We start from the raw sequence: 26,065 nt of genomic DNA, 5'->3' as shown, positions 1-26,065 counted from the left end.
CGCGGTACTCTCTCTCCTACCCGCCGCACCAGAAGGAGCCCCACCTCCGCGCGGGCTACTTTGTCCTCACTGGGGTTCCTCCCCTTCTTTCCGGCCCTCCTCCGCGCGCCCCCTACTTTCCCGGCCTCGGGCGCTCGGCTCCACTCGGCTCCGCTCGGAACTCCCCGCCCCCGCGGAGCCTACAGCCAATCAGCGCGCGGCCCCGCCCCTCGCGGCCGTTCTAGGCGGGCCGGCCGAGCGCAGGCCGAGCCGGGCTGAGGGCGGCGCCGCGGGCGGGGGCGATGGGGCCTGGCTGCCGGGTGGCGGCGGCGGCGGCGGCGGTGGCGGCGGCGGCGACGGGGCTCGCCTAGACGCGGGGGTCGCGGGGAGGCGAGAGACGAGTGGGTGCTGCGGCCCACCCGGGATGGGCCAAGCCCGGCCTGGCGGGGCCGAGCGGGAGCCGAAGGCGGCACGCGGGCCGGGCCTGCGGGCCGGGCGGCCCGGGGGCTGAGGTAGAGGTGGGCGCGGAGGAAGGGGCCGGGCGAGGCGGTGGGAGGAGCGGCGAGGGGGCGGAGGCTGGGCGGCGAGCAAGCGGCGCCTGGCCCGAGGCGGCGGCGCCGGAGCAGGCTGAGGCGGCGGCCGGGACGAGCGCCCTGAGGTGGCGGCCGCGGCCCCATGGGCGGGTGCGTGGGCGCCCAGCACGACTCCTCGGGCAGCCTCAACGAGAACTCGGACGGCACTGGAGGTAGGTGGCGCCAGGGGGGCGGCTGCGGCCCCCCATTGTTCGCGGCGGCGGCCACCTGTCCCGACCCCGCGCCCCTTTGTCGTTCCTCCTCCGCGGCGGCTCCGCCACGCGCTTCGGGCTCCACGCGGGGCCGCGGGCCTAGGCCCGGCTAGGGGGACTCCAGCCCGGAGAAATCCTCGGCGGCAGGATGGCGGCTCTCGGGGCCGGGGAGGGGCGGCTGCCCCGAGTGCCCCCGACGGGCCCCGCCGCACCCCCGGCCCTTCCCGCGTCGGCAGAGTTGGCCGGGCTCAGCTTTCCCGGGTTTCGGATGACAGCTGCCCCGGTTGGTTCCAGTTTCTGGAGCTGGGCTGGGGAAGTCTCAAGTGGCCCTGGGCAGTGTTTTAAGGAGGAGGGGGGAGACGATCGGCCCGAGGAAAACGTGGCTTGTTGCTGCTGCCAGGGGCGTTAGCCCAGTGTGCCGTCGGGGCGCACTAGTCAAATTCCGATGTGTCTTACGTAAAAGGAAAACGTGCGGGATAAAAGTACCCCAGTATAAGATTAGTGCTTTGAGTAAAAGTTTTCCAACGCGGATCGCGCTCCTCAGTTATAGTAACCATGGTAAAGAAGTCTCTTGATTCCGTTCTCGGTAGTTGTAGAGGGGCAGAACAGTTAAGATTGATTCTACTTTTAAGTGACCTCAACAGTGCCGAGCCCATTCATTATATAGAATGTGTAGAAGTTCGAACGTTGAAGAAAAGAGCCACCGGGGAGTGGCAAAGAGAACTTGATTTGATACGGACCTGATATTGGGTACCTTCAGGTTGGATTGCTTATTTTTTAAGTTGTTGAGTTGCTTGAGAATAGGCGGGGTCACACCTTTTCGCACCTTGAGACCAGGTGCCTGCCTTGACGCTTAAGCTCTGCCCTTGAATCCTCTGCACTCATCTTTGTACTAGCGATTTCCCGGTTTACGTGATGTTTAACCATGCCCTTTCACTAAAATCTATCGGTATTCCCTGTCGCTACATGTTGGACACATAATTTGGGAATTCAGTGAAAGTGGCCTTGAAAAAGTCCTTTGTAGTGCATTTCATGTCACAGCCTATTTATTGGTGAGATCCTCGGCGACAACAAAGCTAAAGTATAGAAAGGGAGTGATTTAAAACACTGGGTTAAGGGCAGATTGGTGGTCAGATGATACCACTTAAATATGCTAGTACTTAGTAGCATTCAGTTTAATTAACTTTCAAGTATGTTAAAATTATAATAAATACTCCTTTTCTCTGTGGTCGGATTGAACCAGTTTAACCCATTTGGCAGTACAATTTAGATTCACTCACATTACTAGCATGGGCTTTTAGAAGCATGAAATCCTAGCTTTAGGTAATTACTACCAGTGGCATCCAATTAGATAGCTATAGTATCAGTTTCTTTCAGGACTTAAGTTTTCTGGACCATAAACTGCTATGATTTTGTACAGAAACGTTTTTAAAAAGGGAGTACCTCCTTTTTTCTTCAGGGGAGAAGGCATGGGATAGCTCTGATGTAGCTGGAAGAAGAAAGGTCTGTGGGGGACAAAATGCTTCTGGAATTTCATTTTGGAAGCCTTCATTTTCCATTACTGTCATGAGAGGTGAGAGCACATTGTGGAGCTAGCAACTTGGGAGACTAGAGCTGGAGGCTCTTAGTTCCAGGCCAGTCCGGGCTACACAGCAAAACCTTGTCTCCAAAAACAACAAAAAGTTATTGTGGAATGTGTTTATTGTGGAATGTGTTTCAGGTTTACGAGTTAACAGTTCTTTTTTGTTGTTTGTTTGAAAGGGAATGACTTTCCTAAGGGTGTTGGCAAAGATCCTTAGCTTTTCAAACATTAGTAGTTTTTAATCTGGTTATACTGAGTTAGAACATTTTCATCAACCTGATGTATATAATGCAGCCTTCAGATATGTTTCCTGACAGTTTATATTCACAGTGCTATCTATGTGAGCATCAGCATTGTAGAATTACTCCAGCCTTTCCAAAAGTCAGCTGGTTCATAATAAATATGATTTGAAATACTTGGATGTTTTACTTTTCTTTTCCTTCTGCATCCAGTTTTTTATATAATTTATTTTTTGGTTTTTCGAGACAGGGTTTCTTTGTAGCTCTGGCTGTCCTGGAACTCTCTGTAGACCAGGCTGGTCTTGAACTCACAGAGATCCGCCTGGCTCTGCCTCCCGAGTGCTGGGATTAAAGGCGTGTGCCATCTCCACCCGGCTCGAATCCAGGTATTTTTACTATGAGTATATAAATATCAAGAAAACCCTATTAGATAAATTACTTCTGTGAAGGAATTTGAAGAATTTTACAAAAACCCGTTATAAAATTAAAAAGAGCCCGGGCAATGGTGGCACACGCCTTTAATCCCAGCACTGGGGAGGCAGAGGCAGGCGGATCTCTGTGAGTTCGAGGCCGGCCTGGTCTACAAAGCAAGTTCCAGGAAAGGTGCAAAGCTACACAGAGAAACCTTGACTTGAAAAACAAAACAAAAAAACCTAAGAAGATGGCTTGATCCTCACACTAAGATTTGTATTATTGTTTTGAGTATTGATATTAGTTATAGTTCTTTCTCTGGTCTACTTTGTCTAGAATTCAGGTTTGGATTTTAAGCCTCTTAGGCCTTTTTAAAAAAATGCTTTGCACACGCCTTTAATCCCAGCACTTGGGAGGCAGAGCCAGGAGGATCTCTGTGAGTTCCAGGCTAGTCTGATCTACAGAGCAAGATCGAGGACAGATACCAAAGCTACACAGAGAAACCCTGTCTCAACCCCCCCCCCCCCAAAAAAAAAGGGCTTTATTTTAAACAAGACAGTTTTATTTTAGATTCAAGATTATCTAATAGTATTCTCAACTTTCATTCTCCTTGAGTCTGCCATTGTTGTGGCTTTTTAAAAAAATAACTATTTTCTGCTTTTTTATGATGACATTGTGAAACTGGACTTAGGACTTGTAGACAAGGATGTATGTGTGAGTGTTGCACATGTATGTGGTGGATATCAAGACAACTCTTGCTTCTCTCCTTCCACTATGTTGGTTCCAGAGATAGAACTGAGGAGTCTTTATTCTGGCCCCTTTTTGAGTATTTTTTAAAATATTTATGGAGACCATCAATACAGTTAATTGAAGGCAGCAGGTGTGCTTATTTTCTTAGTTCATCTCTTTAGTGAGCTCTTCAGTGACACTCAAGAGAACTGGTCCTGGTGTCTGCACAGTCCTAGGTTCACAAGAAGCCAGCCAAAATGCTGGACATGTGTTGCTTTACTCATTACTTCAGAATGTCTCAACATCGTCATGGAGTTCTTTCAGATATCCATTTATAGCAGCCTTACAGACACCTACCCAGTGAGTAACAAAGACTTTGGAATAATCAAATCTACCATTTCTCTGGTATTTATTATGTAACAAGTCCTGTGCTAAGGGATTAATAGATGTATTGAATCCACAGTTCTTTGAGTTAGATGTCAGTCAACTCTATATTGTAGGTGAAGATTGAAGGCCAAAGAAACTATTGTCCTCGACATCATATAGCTTATAATATCAGTGAGAGCTTTTTATCCATGGCTAAAATTAAAGAGCCCCCCTTCCTCTTTTCTTGATTTATTTAAGAAATTACCATATAATATACCACATAAGAGGTGTTAGTAACATTTATTTAATTTTTGTGGGTTTTTTGTTTGTTTGTCCTTGCTTTTCAAGACAAGGTCTTTCTGTGTAGCCCTGGCTGTTCAGAAACTCACTCTATATAGACCAGGCTGGCTTTGAACTCAGAGATCCTCCTGCCTCTGCCTCCTGAGTACTGGGATCAAAGACACTATCATACTTGGTTAACCATTTTGAGTGCAGTTTGCAGTGTTATATAACTGCCATCGCTGTCCACATCCATATTTTTTTCTTCAGGTAGTATGTCTCTCTTCCTTCTCTTTTCAATCTCTGGTAACCATTAATGTAAATAATGTACATTATTTTTATGAAGTTACCTGTTTGGGATGTTTCATATAAATGGAATCTTATAATAGTCTTTCCTTTGTGGTTTATTTCACTTAGCATAATCTTTCCTGGGCTCAAGTTGTGGCAAGTGTCAGTATATCATCTTTTTTTTAATGATTGAATAAAATTCTGTTGTATATATGTACACACACACACACACACACACACACACACATATATATATATATATATATATATATATATATATATATATTTTACCTAGCCATTTGTTGGTTTGTATTTGAGTTGTTTCTACATTTTGGTGCAAATAATGCATTTGTGAACTTGGGTTGCATAGATATCTATTTTCATTTCCTTTTTAAAGATACCTAGAAGTGGGACTGTTGGGGGATTATGACAATTCTATTTATCTTTTGGAGGACCTGCCAGACTATTTCATTATACTGTTTTTCATTCCTACCTGAAATCTTTCTGCAATTTCTCTCCCTCTTTACCAGCACTTGTTATTTTCCATTAAAAAAAAAAAAATCACAACTCTGGAGTTTGTGAAGTGCTCAAGTTCTTGAGGTTTGCTTTGTGTTCTTTGAGTTCCATTATTTAGTATCTTCCCCCCCCCCCCCAGACAGGGTTTCTCAGTCCTGGAACTCACTGGGTAGCACAGACTGGCCTTGAATTCACAGAGATCCGCCTGCCTCTGCCTCCCAGTGCTGGGATTAAAGGCATGTGCCACCACTGCCCGGTTATTTAGTATCTTTTTATGTATTTGATGGCCATTTATATACTTTTTGGGGGAAATGTCTTTTCAAGTCCTTTGCCTCTGTGATACTGGGATTTTTATGTCAGACACATCTGTGCAAATATTTTTCCCGTTCTGTAGATGAATCTTTTCATTTTCTGGATAGTGTCCTTTTTGTACAAATGTCTGTAATTTTAATAAAGTCTGTTTTATTTTCTTTCGTTGCCGATGCTTTAAATATATTTATATATCTGTCCCTTGAGTATAAATAAATACATAGATCTGCAGTCAGTAATTCATTAGTCCATCAAGGAACACTTATCTTCTCAGTTAGTAGTAGAAACCCCTCAGGCTTCTACTCCCTTTGATCTGGGGAGACTATTAGTAGTGGGGTTCATTCAGTAACTCACTGCAGCTTTTCCCCCTCAGTGCACTGGGGCCTTGCACATGCTAAGTAAACTCTACCACTGAACTACATCTTCAGCTCTGGCTGTTTTGAGACAGGGTCTCTTTATGTAGCTCAGGCTGGCCTTGAACTGAGGAGTCTCCTGTTGTAACCTGAATGTATGGATGAGAGGAGTATGCCGCCTTCTCCTGGCTCCACTTCAGCTTCTTTAAAAAACACTTATTTTTATTTCACATGTTTGAGTGTTTTGCCTGCGTATATATGTGTATTGCATGTGTGCCGTGTTCTGGCGAGGGCCAGAAAAGGGCTAAATCCCTGGAACTAGAGTTAAATAGGCAGATATAAGCCACTGTGTAGCGTAAGTACCGAGCCATCTCTCCAGTTCCACTTCAGCTTCTTGATTAAGATGATGGTTGTGTTTTCTGGGGTCAGCAAAGGCATTGGTCCAAAAAGGAATCATGATCTTTTTCTTGAATATTTCAAAAGTCGTTTTTAGGAAAGTATAATATACACATATGAAACAACTGCAATGAAATGTAGACAGAGAATGTAACTGTCCTGTAACCGCAAGTGCTGAGGGAATAGCAGGGAAACAAAGTGATCATCTCAGCAGCATGGGCTGGGAAGAGAAGCTGTTTAAGTGGTCAGAAGCGGGGTGTGGTAGCACACACCTGTAATTCTGGCACTTGGGGAGTGAACAGGAAATGATGGCAAGACTGAACTGGCAGTGTGTAGGATGCTGCTCTGGATTCCTGGAAAGGGTTCGCTGTCATCTGACTGCTGTGTAGTTACCATTAAGTATTAACTGAACCACTTACTGAGATCACAGCAAGGAAGTCTGTCCAGGGAAGAATTTATGTTCTAATACTTTGTTGTTCAAAAAGTTTGGTCTCTGGACCAACAGCATTGGCATTACCTGGGAACATGTTAGACATATAGTAGTGCATGCTTATGTTCCAGGCTACTGGAGAGACTGAGGCGAGATTGCAAGTTTGAGGCCAACTTGGACAGTTTAGCAAAATTCTACCAAAAGTCAGGCTCAGGCCTTTATTTTTATTTTTTAATTTAATTTTTTTAAAAACCATAGAAGGCCTAGCAAGTGACTTACCACTGAGGCGCCCCAGCCCAACTGGTTTTTATGTCTAGTTTTGAATTTAGGAACCTCTTAACAGAAGTTCTGATCCACCGGGAGTGACAGGTGTGTGTGTTCCTCACTTTGATTGCCTGAGTCTATGCTTGCTTTTTTCTTTTGGACAAATCTTTATGAAGGGACTTTTAGTTGAATCTTGGTTTTCCTGCTGTAAGTACAAAGCTTTCATAGCTCTTTCTGGAAGCACTTGACTCAGGCAGTATTTAATGAGAATGACTATTGAGTACTAATCACTAGTAATAAACTTTTGCATTAATGAATTAGCTATCTTGGCTTTGGGCGACATGAATTCTTGCTGAAGACAGTTGAGTTGATTTAGGTTAAGGAATATAGTCAAGTTAGTTAGACATGATCAGTTTAGTGATTCTTTTTTTTTTTTTTCTTGCCACAGACCATCTGTGTGGTTTAATCTTCATTTGGTGGGCACTACACCTGATCTTCCTGCTGTCCCCTCACTATCCTTGCCATGTTTCTGCTTATTGGGCAATATAGGCTGCTACCAAGTCCGTAGCTTGAGAGTTTCTAATGAAGTTGTACTTAAAGGTGCATGTTGTTGGCCAGGAACAGTCAGCATGTGTTATCCTTACATCAGCTACTTGACAAGAGCCATGTTATTCATCGGTTTATTTATTTACTTATTATTGTGGGGTGATGTGTTTGGAGGTCAGAGGACAACTTTGTAGAATCAGCTTTCTCCTATCTTTCTGTGGGTTCTGTAACATGAACTTGTGTTGTCAGGTGCTAAACAGCCTTTCCCACTGAGCCAGTCTTGCTAGCCCCGAGGGTTTGTTTTGTTTTTTAAATATATTGACATTGAGCAGAGAGAGGTTAAATATTGTTGAATATGCGTTGGTTATTGTAATACAAAATACCATATTTTTGAATGTGTACAATAAAATTTTTTTAAAATTACATCATAGCTCCCATATCAATTACTATTGCATTGCTGTGACATAACTTCAGGGAGAAAGAATTCATTTTGGCTGCCTCATTACTTTGGGCCTGAGGTGAGAGTGAACATCTTCACTAATGAGATGGTGTAAGGGAAGCTGTTTGCTTCATGGCAGACAGGAAGCAGAGAGGGGAGGGGAAGGGGTGACCTGCACCTCCTGCCTCTTAGCCCCATCACCTGAAGTTTCCACCACCTCCCAGAATAGCACCACCAGCTGGGAGCAAGCATTTACCATAAGCCTCTAGGGGGCATTTCACCCTGAAGCTGTAACAGCTGCTTTCAGAAATGGAATTCCTGTGAAGTTAGACACATAAGGAAACTGAAGCATTTAACTGGTGTGGAATCTTACTGATAAATACTTCCTCAAGACTTGGCCCAGGAATAGATATTTTTGTTGTGTGGTACTGGAGATTCATGACAGGGCCTTGTGCATATGAAGTAAGCATTTTCCAGCTGAAGTATAGTTCTAGCCTGTGATTGAATGATGATGGAGTGATTTGGGGCTTTTCTGACTGAGTGCTTACCGTCCCAGGAAAATGGTTAGATTACTGTGTGTTTATTGTAAACTGGACTTGAGATCTACCTGGGCACATTGCTTTGATTGGCTCACATAGCATCCATGCTTATGGGCTGTGTCTAGTTTATTTAGTTGTTGAGTATGCCTTTCATTTAGGGTAGATAATTTATTTCCTAGGGGAGTTAAGATGCTTCTTTCAGAATCTCCTTATTTCAGACAGGGTCATTGTATACTGCCCTGGCTGGTATCTAACTCTATAGGCATGTGCCACCATCCCTGACTTTTCTGAAAGTTTTAAATAAAAGAGTAGGCCTCCATTATTCTGACTCTGTGTACATGAAGCTATGTTTATAACCATCTCTGTGATAATCAAGTAGCTTATGGTTACTAGAGGAGGCATACATTTAAATAATTAAGGTTTTTAAAATCTCCACAGCAATGAAAACAGTGTTAGGAAAGTTCAGAGAATACCAGGGAGCAGGGTCAGAAGGCTTCAAAACAGAGGTGGTATAAGAAGTTGTTTTTTAATGCCAGATATGGTGGTTACATACCTTTGATCCTAGCATTCAAGAAGCAGAGGCTAGTGGATCTCTGAGAATTTGAGGCCAACCAAGGCTACATAGTGAGACCCTGTTAAAAAAAAAAAAAAAAAGGAAAGGGAAAAAAGTTGGTTTTTAAAAGGGGTTTCCATGAAGAAATGGCAGACTGATCCGGGGAAAGCATATGACTTTCTAGGATCATTTAAAGCTTGTGAGGGGAGAGGTAAAATACAGAGTTCTTAGTTTTTGAAACAGGGTTTGCTGCAGGATTTGGAGCTAGCTGATTTCGCTAGACTAGCTGGCCAGTAAGCCCTAGGGATCCTCCTGTCTCTACCTGCCCAAGGCTGGGACTATAGACGTGTGCTGCTGCCCTTGGATTTTCTTACCGGCTCTTGTCTCACTCGGGGCCTCATGCTTGACAAATCATGTTTTGCTGACTGAGCCATGTCTCCAGTCAAATTTTTATAAAAGACAGTATCTAGTTCAACAAATACTTGCTGTCTGCAATCTAGATTAAACAAATTATGAATTGTATTTCTTGGGGAGGTAAGGAGGTTGCTTAGCCTGGTTGTGACTTGATGTGTTATTGAGGATAAACTTGAGCTTCTAATCCTCCTGTCTCTAGTTCCTGACTGTTAGTGCACCACCACATTCAGTTTCATACAGTACTGGAGATCAAACCCAGAGCTGTAAGCATGCTAGGCAAGTACTCTACCATCTGAGCTACATCCTCATCTCTTTGTATTTCCTTTATATGACATTATTTTTTCCCTCTTTCTAACTGCATTTCTAAAGGCATTATGGCACTCCCAACATGTGCCTCTAAAAAATAAAGTTCCTGCCGTGGTACTATGATCACACTTAAAACTTGGAACTATTTTTGTGTTTCCAAGATCTAGTCCATAATTAGACTTCTCAATTTCTCTCCAAATACTTAACTTTTGTTTTTCAAAATTGGATCCTGTTGGTATTTAGGCATTACATATGATTTTCTCTTCAGTGTTTTTTTTTTTTTTGTTTTTTTTTTTTTAACTCTGTAAGCACCCCTTTTCCTTTTTGGCATTGGCTTTTTTTAAACCCCCACCCCCTTTGGCTTTTTGAGACAGGATTTCTCTGTATAGTCCTGACTGCCCTGGAACTTACTTTGTAGACCAGGCTGGCTTCAAACTCACAGATATCCACCTACCTCTGCCTCCTGAGTTATAGGATTAAAGGTGTACACCACCACATCTGACAGCATTAACTTTTTTAGAGTTTTAGAGGTGGATCACAGTCTGGGATTGACCCTGGTTTTCATTTTCTTGTACTCTAGTCTCTGTAATTTCCCTTAAGCTAGAAATTAGGTAGATCTGATTTTTTTTTTTTTTTTGGTTTTTTCGAGACAGGGTTTCTCTGTGTAGCTTTGCGCCTTTCCTGGAGCTCACTTGGTAGCCCAGGCTGGCCTCAAACTCACAGAGATCCGCCTGGCTCTGCCTCCCGAGTGCTGGGATTAAAGGCGTGCGCCACCACGCCCGGCTGGTAGATCTGATTTTTGATAGAGGATTATTAATCATTATTAGTGATTAATAAACACTGGAAATTAGGTAGATCTAATTTTAACAGATGGTTATAATGTACCGAGGCTACATGTTATCTTCAACATTAGGATAACTTGCATTATTGACCAAGTCTGAGCCCTTACCTCTTGTCATCTTTACAACTTCCATTCACTACTTATAGTGGTGTCCTTATTCCTACTCCTATTTAAAAAAAACTATTGTAATTTTTTTGAATATTGCTTTTCTTAGAATGTAAGCTGCACTTGACAGAGAATTTAGTTCTGTGTTCTTAAGGCTCCAGTACATTGTGTGGCACAATTTATTTCTTATAATGGTATTCAGAAGAAAGTAATAGTTCCTTAGTTGAAGACCATACTTGGTTCTAGAATAGGAGCTTTGTTTAATAGACCATATAGTGTAGGGAAGACCCTTGAGAGCAAATCACTTACCCTTTTCTCTCATTATGACCTTAGGTGAATCACTTGACCTCCCAGCTCCTTGGTTTTTTAGCATGTTGGATAATATCAGTAAATTAAAACAATTTCTTTGGGAGTGGAGCTTTCTCTTTAGATATATGTCACATTTAACATATTAGTTGTAACTTTCCTGCCAGGCTCAGCATTAATTTACTTTATTCTAGTTTTGTAGTCAGTAAATTCTTCATTCAAAAACGGGTAAAAAGAAATGATTTAGTCTCATATCATTCATAAAAAGGTAAGAAATGATTTAGTCTCATATAAAGTTTAAATCACCCTCTCTATGAGATGTATTCAATGGTTGAAATGTATGTGAAAGATCATACAGCATCTTGTTTTCCCTGAGCACTGTTTGTCTTCTTGCAGTGTTGCTGAGAGCATAGACAGCAGATGCATCTGAGCTTGGTGGCATTAGATGGAACCTAGATGCCCAAGTGCTGTGTTAGTCTGCTCACTCATAAAGCCTTACATGCATGGGTAACTATGTACCACCTTATCAAAAGGCACCACAATCAGCATGTTCGAATTTAGAGTTCTCTAAGTTTCACATGTTTGTAGAGGCAAGAGAAGCTTCACTCTAGCGTCTGCACAGTGTGAGTCTGGCAGAAGCTACCCTGCCTCATGATGGCCTTTATGTTTGGAATTTGACTTTGTGGAGCTTTGTAGTGCCGCACTGGAGAGACAAAGGCAGGCAGATCTCAGTGCGTTCCAGGACAGCCAGGTCTACGTAGAAGGACTCTTGTCTCCAAAAATAAGGGAACAGTAGCAAAAAGTCTTTCAGGCTGTGTTGAGGGAGCTCTGGGGAGGCTTTTGTTGTTGTTTTTGTTGCCTTGAGTTCTTTGGAACCAGTTTAAAAATCAGTATGACAAGATCTTAGGAGAAAATTTCACATAATTTACTTTTTTCTTGGTATAATATATTGGATGTTTTATTATATATTCAGAGTTTCTTAGAATTACTGAATAGTAGTGGGTCAGTTAAGAAGTTTACTCGATTTAAAGAAACATGCTGCCAGGTTTATTAGAATTCTAAGAAGACTGCTGTTGAGCAAAAAATGGAAAGATGAACGCATAAAATTAGCCATAAGCGGCTGTACCATTAAACACAGTCTTCTTATAGATTCTGGAAGCTTCTTTACTCCTTTCTACCCCTGCCCTCCGTTCACTTTCCCTAGGACTTTTGTCAATAGATAAGGAACAAGCCTTCATACAGTCTTTCTCTTCCAGAGCAACTTTGGCTTCGTAATGTATTTCATAAAGTGCAATTGCTTCATTATTTATGGTGTGAATTGGAATGCAACTTAACACCAGGAGGCTTACTCTCTCTGCCTCTTCCTTGGCTTCACTCTTCTCAGACGTAAACTCTTCTAGTTCTCTACCTATAGTTGAGGAAAGCTTGTGTTATGTTTACCCTCAGGAAGTTCAGACAACTGGTACTTCATGGAAAGTCCCTGATGGTTAGAGGCCTATGGCAGGTTTGTCTGTAGCATAGAGACGAGGAACCAGAGCTAGAAATGTAGCTCAGAGGTAGAATGCTTCAATTCCTAGCACTGAGTACAGAATTAGATGAGATTCCAGAGGTTTTATGTCTGCCATGTTTGTTAAAACCCAACTATGACTTCTGAAGAGTGGATAAGACTCGAGTGAAACAAAGGGATGTCAGAGGTGTGTCGTGGAGATCTCTACCTTCCAGTGAGTAAAGAATGGCCTTTTCCTCTCAAGACATTTCTAGTTTTACTTAGAATAGAAATGATGTAGTAGCCGGGCCGTGGTGGCCCACGCCTTTAATCCCAGCACTCAGGAGGCAGAGGCAGGCGGATCTTTATGAGTTCGAGGCCAGCCTGGTTTACAGAGCAAGATCCAGAAAAGGCACAAAGTTACACAGAGAAACCCTGTCTCGAAAAACCAAAAAAGAAAAGAAAAGAAATGTAGTGCCTTTTTTTTTTTTTTTTTTTTTTTTTTTGATGCAGGGTCTTGCTACATAGCTTTTGTTGTCTTGGAACTCACTATAAATCAAACTGGCCATTAACTCAGAGATTTGCCTGCCTCTACCTCAGGAGTGCTGTGACTAAAGGGGTCCATACTACCGCACCTGGTTTAGTGCTCTTTTTGGGGGGGTGGTGGATTGAGACAAGATCTCACTATATAGCCTTGGCTGACCTGGAACTCAGAGAGAGCTGCCTGCCTATGCCACCAACCATACCTATCCCATTGCCCTTATTACATTTATTATACTGGGCAGGTATAATAGTAGCATTCAAAAGGCAGAGGCAAAAAGATTAAAATTTTAGGGCTAAACTGGTTTATGTAGTTAATTTTAGGTGAGTTATGGCAACATAGGAAAACTACCTCAAAACAACAAGAAGCATATCTCTGATATATTTAAAATTTTTTTTTAAATTATTAATTTATTAATTCCAGTACATAAAAGGATGGGTTTCATTATGACATTTTCAAAGATGGAACACTCTCTCTCTCTCTCTCTCTCTCTCTCTCTCTCTCTCTCTCTCTCTCTCTCTCACTTTTTGAGACAGGGTCTCACTTCATAGCTCTGGCTGCCCTGGAACTCACTATGTAGACCAGGCTGGCCTTGAACTCACAGAGATTTGCCTGCCTCTGCCTCCTGAGTGCTGGTATTAAAGGCATGAACCAGCCGGGTGGTGGTGGCGCACGCCTTTAATCCCAGCACTCGGGAGGCAGAGCCAGGCGGATCTCCGTGAGTTCGAGGCCAGCCTGGGCTACCAAGTGAGCTCCAGGAAAGGCGCAAAGCTATGCAGAGAAACCCTGTCTCGAAAAACCAAAAAAAAAAAAAAAAAAAAAAAAAAAAAAAAAAAAAAGGCATGAACCAACATTCCTGGCTTTCCCCATCCTCTGGAGGCACTAACAGGATGTGAGTGGGCAGGGCCAAAGACTTTGGAGAGTCTTCTTACCTAGTGGGGGTGACTATGTCTTAGGGGCACTGGGCAGGATTAGTTTTTGTCTACCTCAAAACAATAAGAAGCATATCTCTGATATATTTTTAAATTTTTTAAATTACATTTTTTTGTGTGTTTATAGGGGTGTGTGCATGTGTTTGTATAGAGTGCTTATCTAATATGCAAGAGCCCCGGGTTTGATCCTCAGCAATGCATAAAACTGGGTTTAGTGGTGCTGCTTACAATCCCAGTACTCAGGAGGGGAAGACAGGAGGAAACAGAAGTTCAAGATCATCTTAAGCTACATATTGAGTTTGAGCAACCTGACCTACATGAGACCTTGTCTCAAAAAACAAAAAACCCATAATTTATTTCCCCTTAGAATCTCTATAAGGTTGGCAATTTGCCCTATTTATCGCTTCCCTCAATTTGTGTAGGTTCTAGAATAGCTGTATGGAATAGATAGTTAATAGAGCAGGTAGACAGTGTGACTTGATTATTTGGAAAATGAAAAGCTTTCTGTTTAGCTTTATTTCATTTGGGTTTTGAAATTATTTTCCTAATTGGTTCCTTAGTTACTTAGATACTTCTCTCACAGTAATTAAGTCTGGGATAAGTTTGCCCATTTGATGACGGAAGCAGTGATCTAATTTGCTTGTTAAGGTCTCTCTGCTTATTTTATGTTCTGTTTTATGTTATTCTGTCATCCTTAGCAAACCTGGTGATGCTTTTACTTGCTTTAGCTATGAACAGAGAATTAATTGTACTTATAGCCCACATAGTTCAGTAGAGAAGTAGACTCTTGTTAGCTGTCTTTCAGCTAACTTTGTGCTTACATTAAATGGAGTAGAAATTCAGGCTTCGTATGTACCCTATGCTGAGTATTGTGTAAATAAGTTAGGAAAGCACTGTTCAGTAATTCTGAGGGTGGGGATATATCTTAGGTGATAGAGTTCTGTTACTGTACACAAAGTTCTGGGTTTGATTCTCAGAACCTAAGCACTGCATAAAATTGGGCGTGCAGCACACACTGATTACTGAGTAGATAGGCAGGAGGCCCAGAAGTCCAAAGTCATCCTCAGTTACATCAGAAGTTGGAGGCCAGCCCAGGATGTATGAGCCTCTATCTTTAAAAATAGTTCTCTGAAATTTTTATATATTCTTCCATATATTACATATTCACAGACATTTTATGGATACTGGAGATGGGCAGAAATCAGGGTAAGTTCTCTTTTGGGAATGGTCTTTTGACATTTTTACTAAAAAGTCATTTAGGGAACAGAACTGAAATTTTACTATTTCATTACTTAATTTATTGATGCAATGATGGGAATCCAGCCATGGCCTCATGTGTGCTTGTCAAATGCTTCACAGTGAGCTACATCCCTGCCTTCACTTATTTATTTATTTAGGGTTTCTTGAGATAGGATCTTGTTTGTAGTTCAGGATTGCCTCAGAATCAGGATCTTTGTGTGTTCACCCTTCCAACCCCTCAGTGCTAGGTTGACAAGCATGTAACATCAGGGTTGGCCAGCCCTTTTTCATTTTAAGTCATATTCTGTCACATAAATAGAGAATTATTTTAAGGGGAAATGTATACAAATAAAACTATATAATGTAGCATAGAATTCATAATACTGTATAAGATATTTAGTAATATATGTCACAACTTTTGTATTGTAATGTAGCATAGAATTCATAATACTGTATAAGATATTTAGTAATATATGTCACAACTTTTATATTGTTCTTAATAAAAATCTACCTTGCCTATGATTTTTCCACAGATTCACATCACACTTGATGATTCATAAGTAGTAGGTACCTGATATTTGCTAAATGAGTGGATTTTACTGAAGTCATTAAAGCATTGCCTTTTTATTGCTTTCTGATATAATTAACAAATATATGAGATGTACATTTTGATTTTTCATGTGCAGTCTCTTGATATTTTTCTTTTTCTTTTTACAAGGACTCTTTGACTCAAAGATTTTCTATTGCCGTCATATAGGGGAGGGAACTAAGGCACGGAGAAGTTTTGATCTGAACAAGGAATAATAACATGAATAGCCCACATTGTCATATAAAAGTAGCGTGAGCTGCCTGACCTAGCCCCGTGTAGCCCAGTTATAACTTCTGCTTTCTCTTGTCTAAGTCAGTGTTTTCCCTACAGATGGTAGGGATTGGGGTTGTCTTTGTTCCTTACAGCAGAAGTATGTGAGCTTTTTCCTTTGTCACAGTTTACAGTTAAGTTGAAGTTAATAGGATATAAATTTTAATGACTCTTCTGCTTACTCTCAGTAGTGTGGGCAGTTGTGTTTAATCTTAAAAGCTGTCTCTTTTCATAAGGTAGAAACTGTGAACTGGGGCTGGTGAGGTGGCTCAGCATAAAGGCACTTAATTGCCAAGTCTTATGACCTGTGTTCTATCTCAGAGACGCACATCGTAGAAGGAGAGAACTGATTGCCTCAAGTTGTCCCATGACCTTCACACACAAATTGTGGCATGCTTCTCTCTTTGAACAAATTAACTAATACACTTTTCAAAATAAAATTTGAACTGAGCAAGTACAGTGGTACATGCCTATAATCACAGTGCTTGAGTGTGGTAGGAGCAGAAAAATCAGGAGTTTGAGGCCAACTTTGTTTACATAATTGGAGGCTAACCTGGGCTACATGAGACTTCATTTAAAAAGATTAATTTTGAACTGAGATCCTAAGTACATAACTGGATCACACAGAAAGCAGTTCTAATCTTCATCTGCTTTACTCAAGTATTTTTCTTACTATATCTGTCTCCTACTGTCATCCATGGAATGTTTCCAACTTAAAACTCAGTTGATTCACATTTGTCTTGAACTGTTGAAGGGTCTAAATTTACGTAAGATCCTTTAGGTATTGTTTAGTCCTTAAGGCCTTGTTTAATCTGAAGAGAGTCTTCAAGACTGACTTACCTCTTTTCATAGAGCAATGGGATCTCAAGAAGTGGTTGTGTGCTAAGGGAGAAGTTGTAGGAGATGTGTTGGAAGCCTCTACACCATCACCTGGGCATGTGGACATTAGGAGCCTTCTGATGTCACAGCTGACTTATCCTGCTTACTGGAGTGTCTCATGTAGGAGTAGGGGCCATTGATCCTGTGATGTCATAGCTTATGCTTTATATGGTAATCACCAATTAGTTTCTCCCTGAGACAGTTTCCTAGAAAATTTTTATTATTGTTTATTTTCCTTTTCTTTTTCTTTTTTTCTTTTCAGACAGGGGTCTCATGTATCCCAGATTGACTTAGATTAGAACTCATGAGGTTGCTGAAGATGATCTTGAACTCCTGATCATCTTGCCCTCACCTCTCAAGCTGGTGAAGCATGTGCCATGCCTGAAGACTACCCTGGAATTATATTTCACCTGATGTTCATTAGGAAGCTTCGAAGTGTGTGGTTATTACTGCTTACACTGCCAGAAATTAATATGTAGGCCAATTGGACAAACCTTATGCTGCGAATCTAGTTTTTCCTCCTTTGTTTTTGTAGTGGTTACATCATGCCTCAGGTAGATGACTTCCTCAGTGACTCAGAGAAGGTTTTATATACTTTACATTTTCCTAATTTCAAAATGAAGGGTTGATGTGTATCATTACATGTAACAGAATGTCACAGTGAAAAGGAACCTGAGAAACTGGCTGCTTAGGGCCATGAATAAGCATCAAGTAAGGGGGTAAGCTCTATCAGGAGCTCTGTATGGGAAGAGTAGCTCATCTCTTAATGGAATGAGATGAAGCAGGGACTGGATGGATGGCTCAGCAGTTAGCACTGGCTACTCTTGCAAGGGAGTTGGGTTCAGTTCCCAGCACCTACATAGCAGCTCACAGCTATAACTATACAGTTACACATCTGTAACCCAGTTCCAGGGGACCCAGTACTCTCTGTAGCTTCCTTGGACACCAGAAATGCACATAGTGCACATACACACGTGCAGTAAAACACTCATACATAAAATACAAGGAAATCTTTAAAAAGTGTTTGAAGCTAGGAGACTTATACACTGGAGCTATTGTTGGGGTAGGAAATGGAATCATGTGTCTCTTTGCTTTCTACATACCAGCACTAAAGGTACTGGCAAGAGTTATGTTATAACTTGAATAAAGCAAATAAATAACTGAAAATAACCTTCCTAGTATATGATCCTTCATCATTCCAAGAAAGAAATGATAGTGACATAATTTGTACTTTGGTGGTGGAAGTAGACTATAAAGCTTGGGACAAGAATGAATACTAGAAGTGTTAGATGTAGGACATTTTACCATTTATCAACATACAAGGAAAGATAAATTTTCAAATAAAATATTTAGGGGAGAAAATTAGGGTGAAGAACAAAATCCATTTTCTGTACAGAGTTCTGATTTAGTAATAAGTAGGAAATATAAAGCATTTGGTATGTTTTTATAGGGAATTTTAGAATGCTACGTATTACAAAATTTTAATTTTATTTTTATTTTGTGTATATAATGTGTATAGGGTGTGTATGTGCTACAGCACTCATGTGGAGGTCAGAGAACAACTTCATGGAGTCCCGTTCTCTTTCTACCTTTATGTGGGTTCTAGAGATTGAATTTAGGTTGTCAGGCTTGCATGGCAAGCGCTTTACTGGCTGAATCATCTTGCCAGCCTGAATGCTATAAATTTTTAATAGGAAAGTATTGATTAATGATGTCTTTGCATTTATTCTTGATACAGCCTAAAAGCATATTGTAATGTTCCTAAATTAAATCAATACTGGATAAGATATTCACACTGAACTACTTGTAAGATCATTTTTCCTTTTAGATAAAGAATAATTGAAACTGATTCCATATATATTTATATATAAAACATGCTGTGTGTATACACATACATGTAGAATGCATATAATATATATTATATAGATAAATTACCTGTAACCTTTTTTGCCTGCTTTATATAGGAACTTAAGGCTAATGCTCTATTGTCATCTTTGAGATTTATTTTACATCTTGGGGGATCTGACACAAGGCATTCTATTTGCTAAGCAAGCATTCTACCACTGCACTTAGAAACCCATTTCAGAAGGTCTGACAAGTGAATACAACATCAAGTAAATGTATTTACCTGTGTTTTTGTTAGGACTCTAATGGACATTGGAATTCTTCATACATAGGAAGAGTTTTAGATTGAAGAGCTTTGTAAACTTGCAATGTTTATCTTAGGAAACAGAATTTTCTTCCTCGGTGGGCTCAGTATAAGCCACTAACATGTTCTTGGTTAGCTCATTGGCATGAGCTGTTTGGGCTGCAGTTTGTGGTTAGATCATTTCTAGTTTCCTGTACCATCCTTAGCATCAGTTGCTATCTGATCTCTCAGATCTTTCTTGCAGGTGAATTAATAATGCGGGTTTACCTAAGTTGTCTAAGTCTGTGGGACATTTATTCTCATAATACCTGTAAGTGTGAGGCAAAATAATCTAACAAACCAGAACTTTGGAACTCAGTTGGATTGAGTCAATCTCATTTAGCTGTATGGTTTTTAAAAATTCTTAAAATTTAGTGGGGCTGTTGGGAGTACGGCTCAGTCAGTAAAGTGCTTTTCTTGTAAGCGTGAAGATCTAAATTCAATTCCAAAATGTATAAAAGTGCTGTCCATGTAGTGCTTTCTTGTGATTTCAACTGGAGAGATGGAGATAGGAGAACCCCTGGGACCTGATAAGCTACCTGTTCTAGCCTAGTTGGTCAGCCTCAGAATAAGAGATCATTTCAGAGATGAACATGTTCCTGAGGAGGACAATTAAGGTTGTTCTCCATCCTGTACACACATGTATGCATAGTCTAAAAAAGTTTGATGGACACTTACTTGTTGCTTTTTATGTGTTGGGCACTGTTCTCATAGTTTGAAAACACTACTTCATATACTAGCATCTAGCACTCAAGAGGCTGAGATAGGAGGATTGCCAGTTTGAAATCAACAAAGATAGTATTGTGATTGAAGATGTAATGTTCCTACAGATTCATATATTTGATTACCTTCTACCCACTTGGCGGTGTTGCTTGGGGGTTTGTGGAGCCTGACTTGCAGAGGTGGGTCACAGGGCAGGGGCCTTTAAATGTTATAACTTAGCCCCATTTCTTGTGTCTGCTGCTCCTCTTCTTCCTCTTCCTTTTTCTTTTCTGAGACAGGATTTCCATACTGTTCCTCAGGGGTGACCTGAAACTTATTATGTAGCCCAGACTAGCCTCGATTCATGGCAGTCTTCCTGCCTCAGCCTCCCAAGTGCTAGGATTACAGACATGAGCCATCAGACCCAGACTGGTCTCTCTGCACCTTAATTTTCAAAAGTTATAAGCCCTCTCTGCAAGCACCAGCCTCCCCAACAGCCGTGTGTTCCTTCTCATGATTGATAGACCCAGACGCTGAACCTGAACAGACCACTTCTCTTAAGAAGCTGTCGGGCGGGGCTGGAGAGATGGCTCAGAGGTTAAGAGCACTGACTGCTCTTCCAGAGGTCCTGAGTTCAATTCCAGCAACCACATGGTGGCTCACAACCATCTGTAATGAGATCTGGCGCCCTCTTCTGTATACATAATAAATAAGTAAATCTTTGAAGAAAAAAAAAAAAAAGCTGTTGGGTACTTTGTCATAGTCACAAGGAAAGTAACAACTATATTAAATACTGGTAACAATCCTGTGAAATGTCTTTGTTCTTTTCACCCCTGTCCAAGTCCTTTGTATCTTTAAATTCCTTCCCAAAGTTAGTTATCTCTCAGTAATATGTTTTCTTTCTTTTTTTTTTTTATGGTCAATTTTTTGTTTGTTTTGTTTTGTTTGTTTTCGAGACAGGGTTTCTCTCTGTAGACCAGGCTGGCTGGCCTCAAACTCAGAGATCTGCCTGCCTCTACCTCCTAAGTGCTGGGGTTAAAAGGCATGCACCACCACCACCCAGCATGTTCACTCATTTTTAAATGGAAATTACAGTAAGGTTATCATGGGATTTAGTGAGGTGGTAATAGCATTCTGCTTGGTAAGTATTCTCTGTTGGCTATTCCTTTTTTCAAGAAAACAAATTTGTGGCAAGCCACTACTTACTTACCCATGATGTAGCAACTAGAGCACTAAGGACGTTCCTTTTGGAGCATCCTGCTTATTCCTGAAGAGCTTAGGGTGGTTCAGAGAAGGCACACTCAGAACTTTTCAGGGTGAGACATGAGTTTCCCAAGTCACTATTTCAGTCTACAGCTAAGGGATTATTGAAAGTTCACAGGTCATCTTTTAGAAAAGATTTATCTATTTATGTGTATATGTGTGAGCCTGTGTGAGTTTATGTGCACTGCATATGTGCGGGAGGAGCCCATAGAGGCCAGAAAAGGGCATTGGTCTTTTCCTTCCACCATGTGGTTTCTGGGAGTCAAAGTCGGATTGTCAGTCTTGGCAGCAAGTGACTTCACCTGCTGAACTATCTTAGAGCTCCTTGAAACTGTCTTACTGTTACTGTGTTTTGATTCCCACTCATCTCCATGCATCTTCTTATTTTCCCCATTTTACCTATTGTTGCTGTGGTTTGGGGTACAGTTTCACACAAGGGTTTCTGTGTTAAGAGTTTAGTTCCGAGTTTGGTAGGACTTTCAAAAGGTGGGGTATACTAGGGGGTCATTTGAGGGTGGTTGTGCCCTAGAAAGGGAATGTAGTTTCACAAACAAGTCCTTTAAGTGAATTGTTAGGATTGCTGGCCCTGGGCATGTTCTCTGGCTTGTTTTCAGTATGATCTCCTCTTTTATGTGATCCTGCTATTGACACTTAAAAGCTGTGATACCAGTGCTGTGCTTTTGGATCTCCCAAACTGACCTAAATAAACTTTTTTTTTCCTTTTGAGGCAACGCTATTATGTAGCCCAGGCTAGCCTGAAACTCACTAGGTAAACTAGGCTAGCCTTGAACTTGTGGTGATCCTCTTGCCTCTGTCTCCTGAATTTACAGGCATAAGTTACCATTCCAGGGTAAATAAGCTTATAAGTTTGCCCCAGGTGTTTTATTATGGTAACAAAATGGATTCATGTAATTGTATATTTAATTTTTTTTAAAGATTTTATTTTTATGTGTATAGATGGTTTCCTACATGAAATGTAAGTACCACATGCATGCAGTGCCCTCAGAGGCTAGAAAAGATTATTGGGTCCCCTGGAACTAGAGTTGCACATGGTTGTGGGCTGACGTGTGAGTGCTGAGAGGCGAACCTAGGTCCTCTTGCAAGAACTTTAAGTGCTCTTAACTGCTGAGCCATGGCTGTAGCCTCGGTATGTTTGATTTTTGTGTTTACAAGTTCTTCAGTTATCCTTCTCTTCTTGATTCTTATTCTATAAATGTGGCTTACTGAGATAGTTCATGCTGGAATATTTCAGTGAGTAGACTAAAAACACTTATTTTGTTGTGTGATAGAATGTGCTATGTGTCTTTTATTTAGGTCTTGTCAGCTTATGATGGTTAGTTTCTATTTCCTTATTGGTAAATACTGTTTCGATGTTTTATTAAAACATTATTAAGAATAGAGGAATAGCCAGGCTTGGTGGTGCATGCCTTTAATCCCAGCACTCAGGAGGCAGAGACAGGCAGATCTCTGAGTTCAAGACCAGCCAGGTCTACATAATGAGTTTCAGGACGGCCATAGCTACATAGTGAGACCCATCCCCCTAGCACTACCCCTAAAAGAATTGAGTATTGAAGCCTACAGCCCTTTTATAAAATTATTTCTCCAGTAAGCAGGTGCACTGACATCTGTAATCCTAAGGACTAGAGGCAAAACAGGAGGATCATCACAAGTTTGAGGCCAGCCTGGGCTACCTAGTGATATTAGGCCAGCCAGAGCTGCCTAGGGAGACTGTGTCTCAAAAAAAAAAAAAAAAAAAAAAAAAGGGAAAACAACATTTTCCCCTTCAAATATATCACTGTTTTTTTACTTATCTTTTTGTTGTTGTTGTTGTTGTTGTTGTTGTTGTTGTTGTTGTTGCTGCTGCTGCTGCTGCTTATCGAGGCAAGGTTTCTCTGTGTAACAACTCTGGCTGTCCTGGAACTCTCTTTGTAGACCAGGTTGGCCTTGAACTCACAGAGATCCACCTGCCTCTGCAAGTGGGATTAAAGGCATGGGATACCAATACCCAGCTTATTTTTTTCCTTTTTTTTTTTTTTTTTTTTTTTTTTTTAAGATTTATTTATTATGTATACAGTGTTCTGCCTACATGCATGCTTGCAGGCCAGAAGAGGGCACCAGATCTCATTCGGATGGTTGTGAGCCACCATGTGGTTGCTGGGAATTGAACTCAGGACCTCTGGAAGAACAACCAGTGCTCTTAACCGCTGAGCCATCTCTTCAGCCCTATTTTTTACTTTTTAGTAAAAATTTGTCTTAAAGTATTTTGATTTGCTGTAAATGTAGGTGTTGTATCCTTCATTTGACTACTTTATTATATAGTTTCCATCTTCTGTTTTCATACATAAATAAAAAGTGTGCTGCTTGTGGACATTATAGGAAGATTATGGCTATCTTGGATGTATAATTTGGATATTTTGTTTTTTAAGACAGGGTTTCTTTGTGTAGCCCTGACTGCCCTGGAACTTGATCTGTAGACCAGGCTGGCTTAGCACTTGGAGATCTGATTGCCTCTGACTCCTGAGTGCTGGAATTAAAGGTGTGTGCCACCACCACCTGGTGGTTATAATTTGGATTTTTTTTTTTTTTTTTTTTGAGACAGGGTTTCTCTGTGTAGCTTTGCCCCTTTCCTGGAGCTCACTTGGTAGCCCAGGCTGGCCTCGAACTCACAGAGACCCACCTGGCTCTGCCCCCCCCCCCCCCCCAGTGCTGGTATTAAAGGCGTGCGCCACCACCGCCCGGCTATAATTTGGAATTTTTAATACTTGTATTTCATGTAATTATGGTTCTTGATGTTGTGGTGATTCCCAACCATAAAATTATTTTGTTGCTACTTTATAACTAATTTTGCTACTGTTATGATTCAGAGTGTAAATATCCATAATATAGGATGTCTGATATTTGACCCCCCACCAAGGTATCAAGACCCACAGGTTGAGAACCACAGATCTAGCGTGTCTTCTACCCCCTTATATTTTGTCTTTTCCTTGATCTATTTTGTTGGTGAAGTTTTCTGTTTCAAATTTGTTGGTGAGTTTTTTACTTCTCAAGTTTCAGTTTGTTTTTATATCAGCAGTATTTTTTGAATTGAAGTTTTTGCAGTTCCTTGACCTTGGGGCCCAGTAGGCTGGGCATGTATTCAATAGATAAATCCTCAGTTTATATGCTCAGGGAGCAGGGCATACCTCCACCACCACTCTGGGAATAGAAAATTAACTTATAGCAGTGGATTTGGGCCCACTGAGCAAATACTGTGACAGTTAAAAAGTCACCTTACCTGCAGTAACTGATGGATTATAAAAACCTGTGTACTAGATTCTGATGGGAACTACTAAAGTCAGGAATGGAAGGGGCAGAATCTGAGCAAGAATAGGTAGTACTCTATCATCCAAGCAGAAAACACCACAGAGGGAAGTAATCTTTCCTCTCCCTCCCTGTTATGCTCCATGTAGGGAACTGTGCTGGTGGAGGAAGTGCAGTTTGCAGTCTCAGTTCAAGTTCAGACTCTTTGTGGATTTCTAGTGTCCTAGTGGAGTTCAAGTACCTTTTGGGTTGAGTTTGTGCTCGTTCACCAGTAGGTGTCAGCCCTTCTTTGCGTTTTCCCCAGCCCTCAGTATGGCTTGTTGTTTTGTTTTTTTTTTTTTTTTTGGGGGGGGGGGGCAGGGTATTTCCCACCCTCTTATTATTCAACATGTGCTGGATGGTCACACTTCTCTTGCCCGGGATCTAAGTGCTGATGGAAACACACCAATGGTACCTTCTGGGATGGACATGTTAGGTTATTGTTTACCTTCTGGGCATTCATCTTGCTAGGGATGTCTATTGGCATCTGTCTCCATATAGTTAAAGATCAGGCCAGTTCACATGTGGTAATTGGGTGGTTCTGGAACAGCAGAAACCAGTAAGTCTACCATTCTTTTTCTCTCATTTAATGAAAGGCTTTGGGTTATTATTGAGCTACAGCCTTTAAAATTCTGGTAATTTAGAACTCCTTAGACCTTAATTCCTACTTTCTTTGAGCCTTAATGCCATCAGAGATAGGGGCTTACAACTTTCTCTGATCTTTGAGTGTCTGTCCTAGGTGTGCACTGTGTTTGGCCTTTTAGAGTCCCACATAAAGGTTTAGGTTGGCTGGACATATCATTCCCTATTGTTAGTTAATTTGGTTTTGTTGTTGTTGTGTTTTTATTGTTTGAAAACAGTCTGGCTGTGCAAAGCCCAAGCAGGCCTCAAACTCACTGTCATCCTGCCTCACACAGTTGAATGCAGGGATTATAGATGTACACCATCATGCCTGGCAACTGGTTTCTTTGACCTAAATGCCTCACTCTCTCCAACAGGTGCAATGTTAAACAACTGTTGGCATTTTTATTTCCAAACCCAAGACTTCACATGTGAGGGAAGTGCTTTACCACTGAGTTGTACTTTTAGCTTCTGCTTATTTTTGACAAGTATTTCCAGAAAAAAAGTGTTCACATAGGAGAGATCTCGGGGAAGACACTAATGAAGTTTCATGAGTGGCATTTTCCAGAGAACTTCCAGATTGGCTAAATAATGCCAGTTCTGCAAGTAGGGTCTAGAAAGAAGTTCAGTCTTGTGGTTCACACCTGTTACCCCAGTCTTGATGCAGTGAGTGAGAAGAGGCAGTCAATCAAGGGCATGGGACAAGTACCACAGCGCCCACTGACTCAGCTGTTCCGTTAAGAAAGAAAAAATGTGTTACAAGCCTCTGGCTGATCTGCTAGTACTGGTTTATTTTGACAGCTTTGCCAGTGTCTTCATTGCGTTTGTGAAGCAGGGGATTTCTGGAAGGCCCTTTGTTTTCCTAATAGCACTTAATTATGCTCTAAGGAGATTTAGATACTCATTTATTTATTTTTGTTTTATGATGATGAGTGTTTGTCTGCATGTATGTTAAGTATGGTCCAGTGCCCATGGAGACCAGGAGAGGGTGTCAGATCCTCTGGAACTGGAGTTACAGGCAACTCAGCAGTTGTAAGCTACT

At 41.3% G+C, this 26,065-nt stretch overlaps 1 protein-coding gene across 6 annotated transcripts in view; it reads left to right on the top strand.

The window, feature by feature from the left end:
- The first annotated feature begins 342 nt into the window (after positions 1-342).
- The window catches only part of Ubtd2 (ubiquitin domain containing 2), a 57,091-nt gene continuing 31,368 nt past the window's right edge, over positions 343-26,065 (top strand). The window contains exon 1 of one of the 6 annotated variants that reach the window (XM_076578069.1): positions 343-491. Coding sequence is in view for 2 of the 6 variants with exons in the window: in XM_076578066.1 (XP_076434181.1) it covers positions 655-724 (70 nt within the window). In the remaining 4 variants the exon portion in view is untranslated. Of the gene's footprint in view, positions 492-527; positions 725-897; positions 1,047-1,103; positions 1,524-1,544; positions 2,337-26,065 lie in introns of those variants that run through there. The other 5 variants (XM_076578066.1, XM_076578071.1, XM_076578070.1 and 2 more) reach the window with 5 other exon arrangements.

Source organism: Peromyscus maniculatus, chromosome 8 (genome assembly GCF_049852395.1).
Source record: "Peromyscus maniculatus bairdii isolate BWxNUB_F1_BW_parent chromosome 8, HU_Pman_BW_mat_3.1, whole genome shotgun sequence".
In the NCBI taxonomy this organism is placed as follows: domain Eukaryota; kingdom Metazoa; phylum Chordata; class Mammalia; order Rodentia; family Cricetidae; genus Peromyscus; species Peromyscus maniculatus.
Note: the sequence above shows the minus strand (reverse complement) of the source record. Positions and strands in the feature narration are given on the sequence as shown.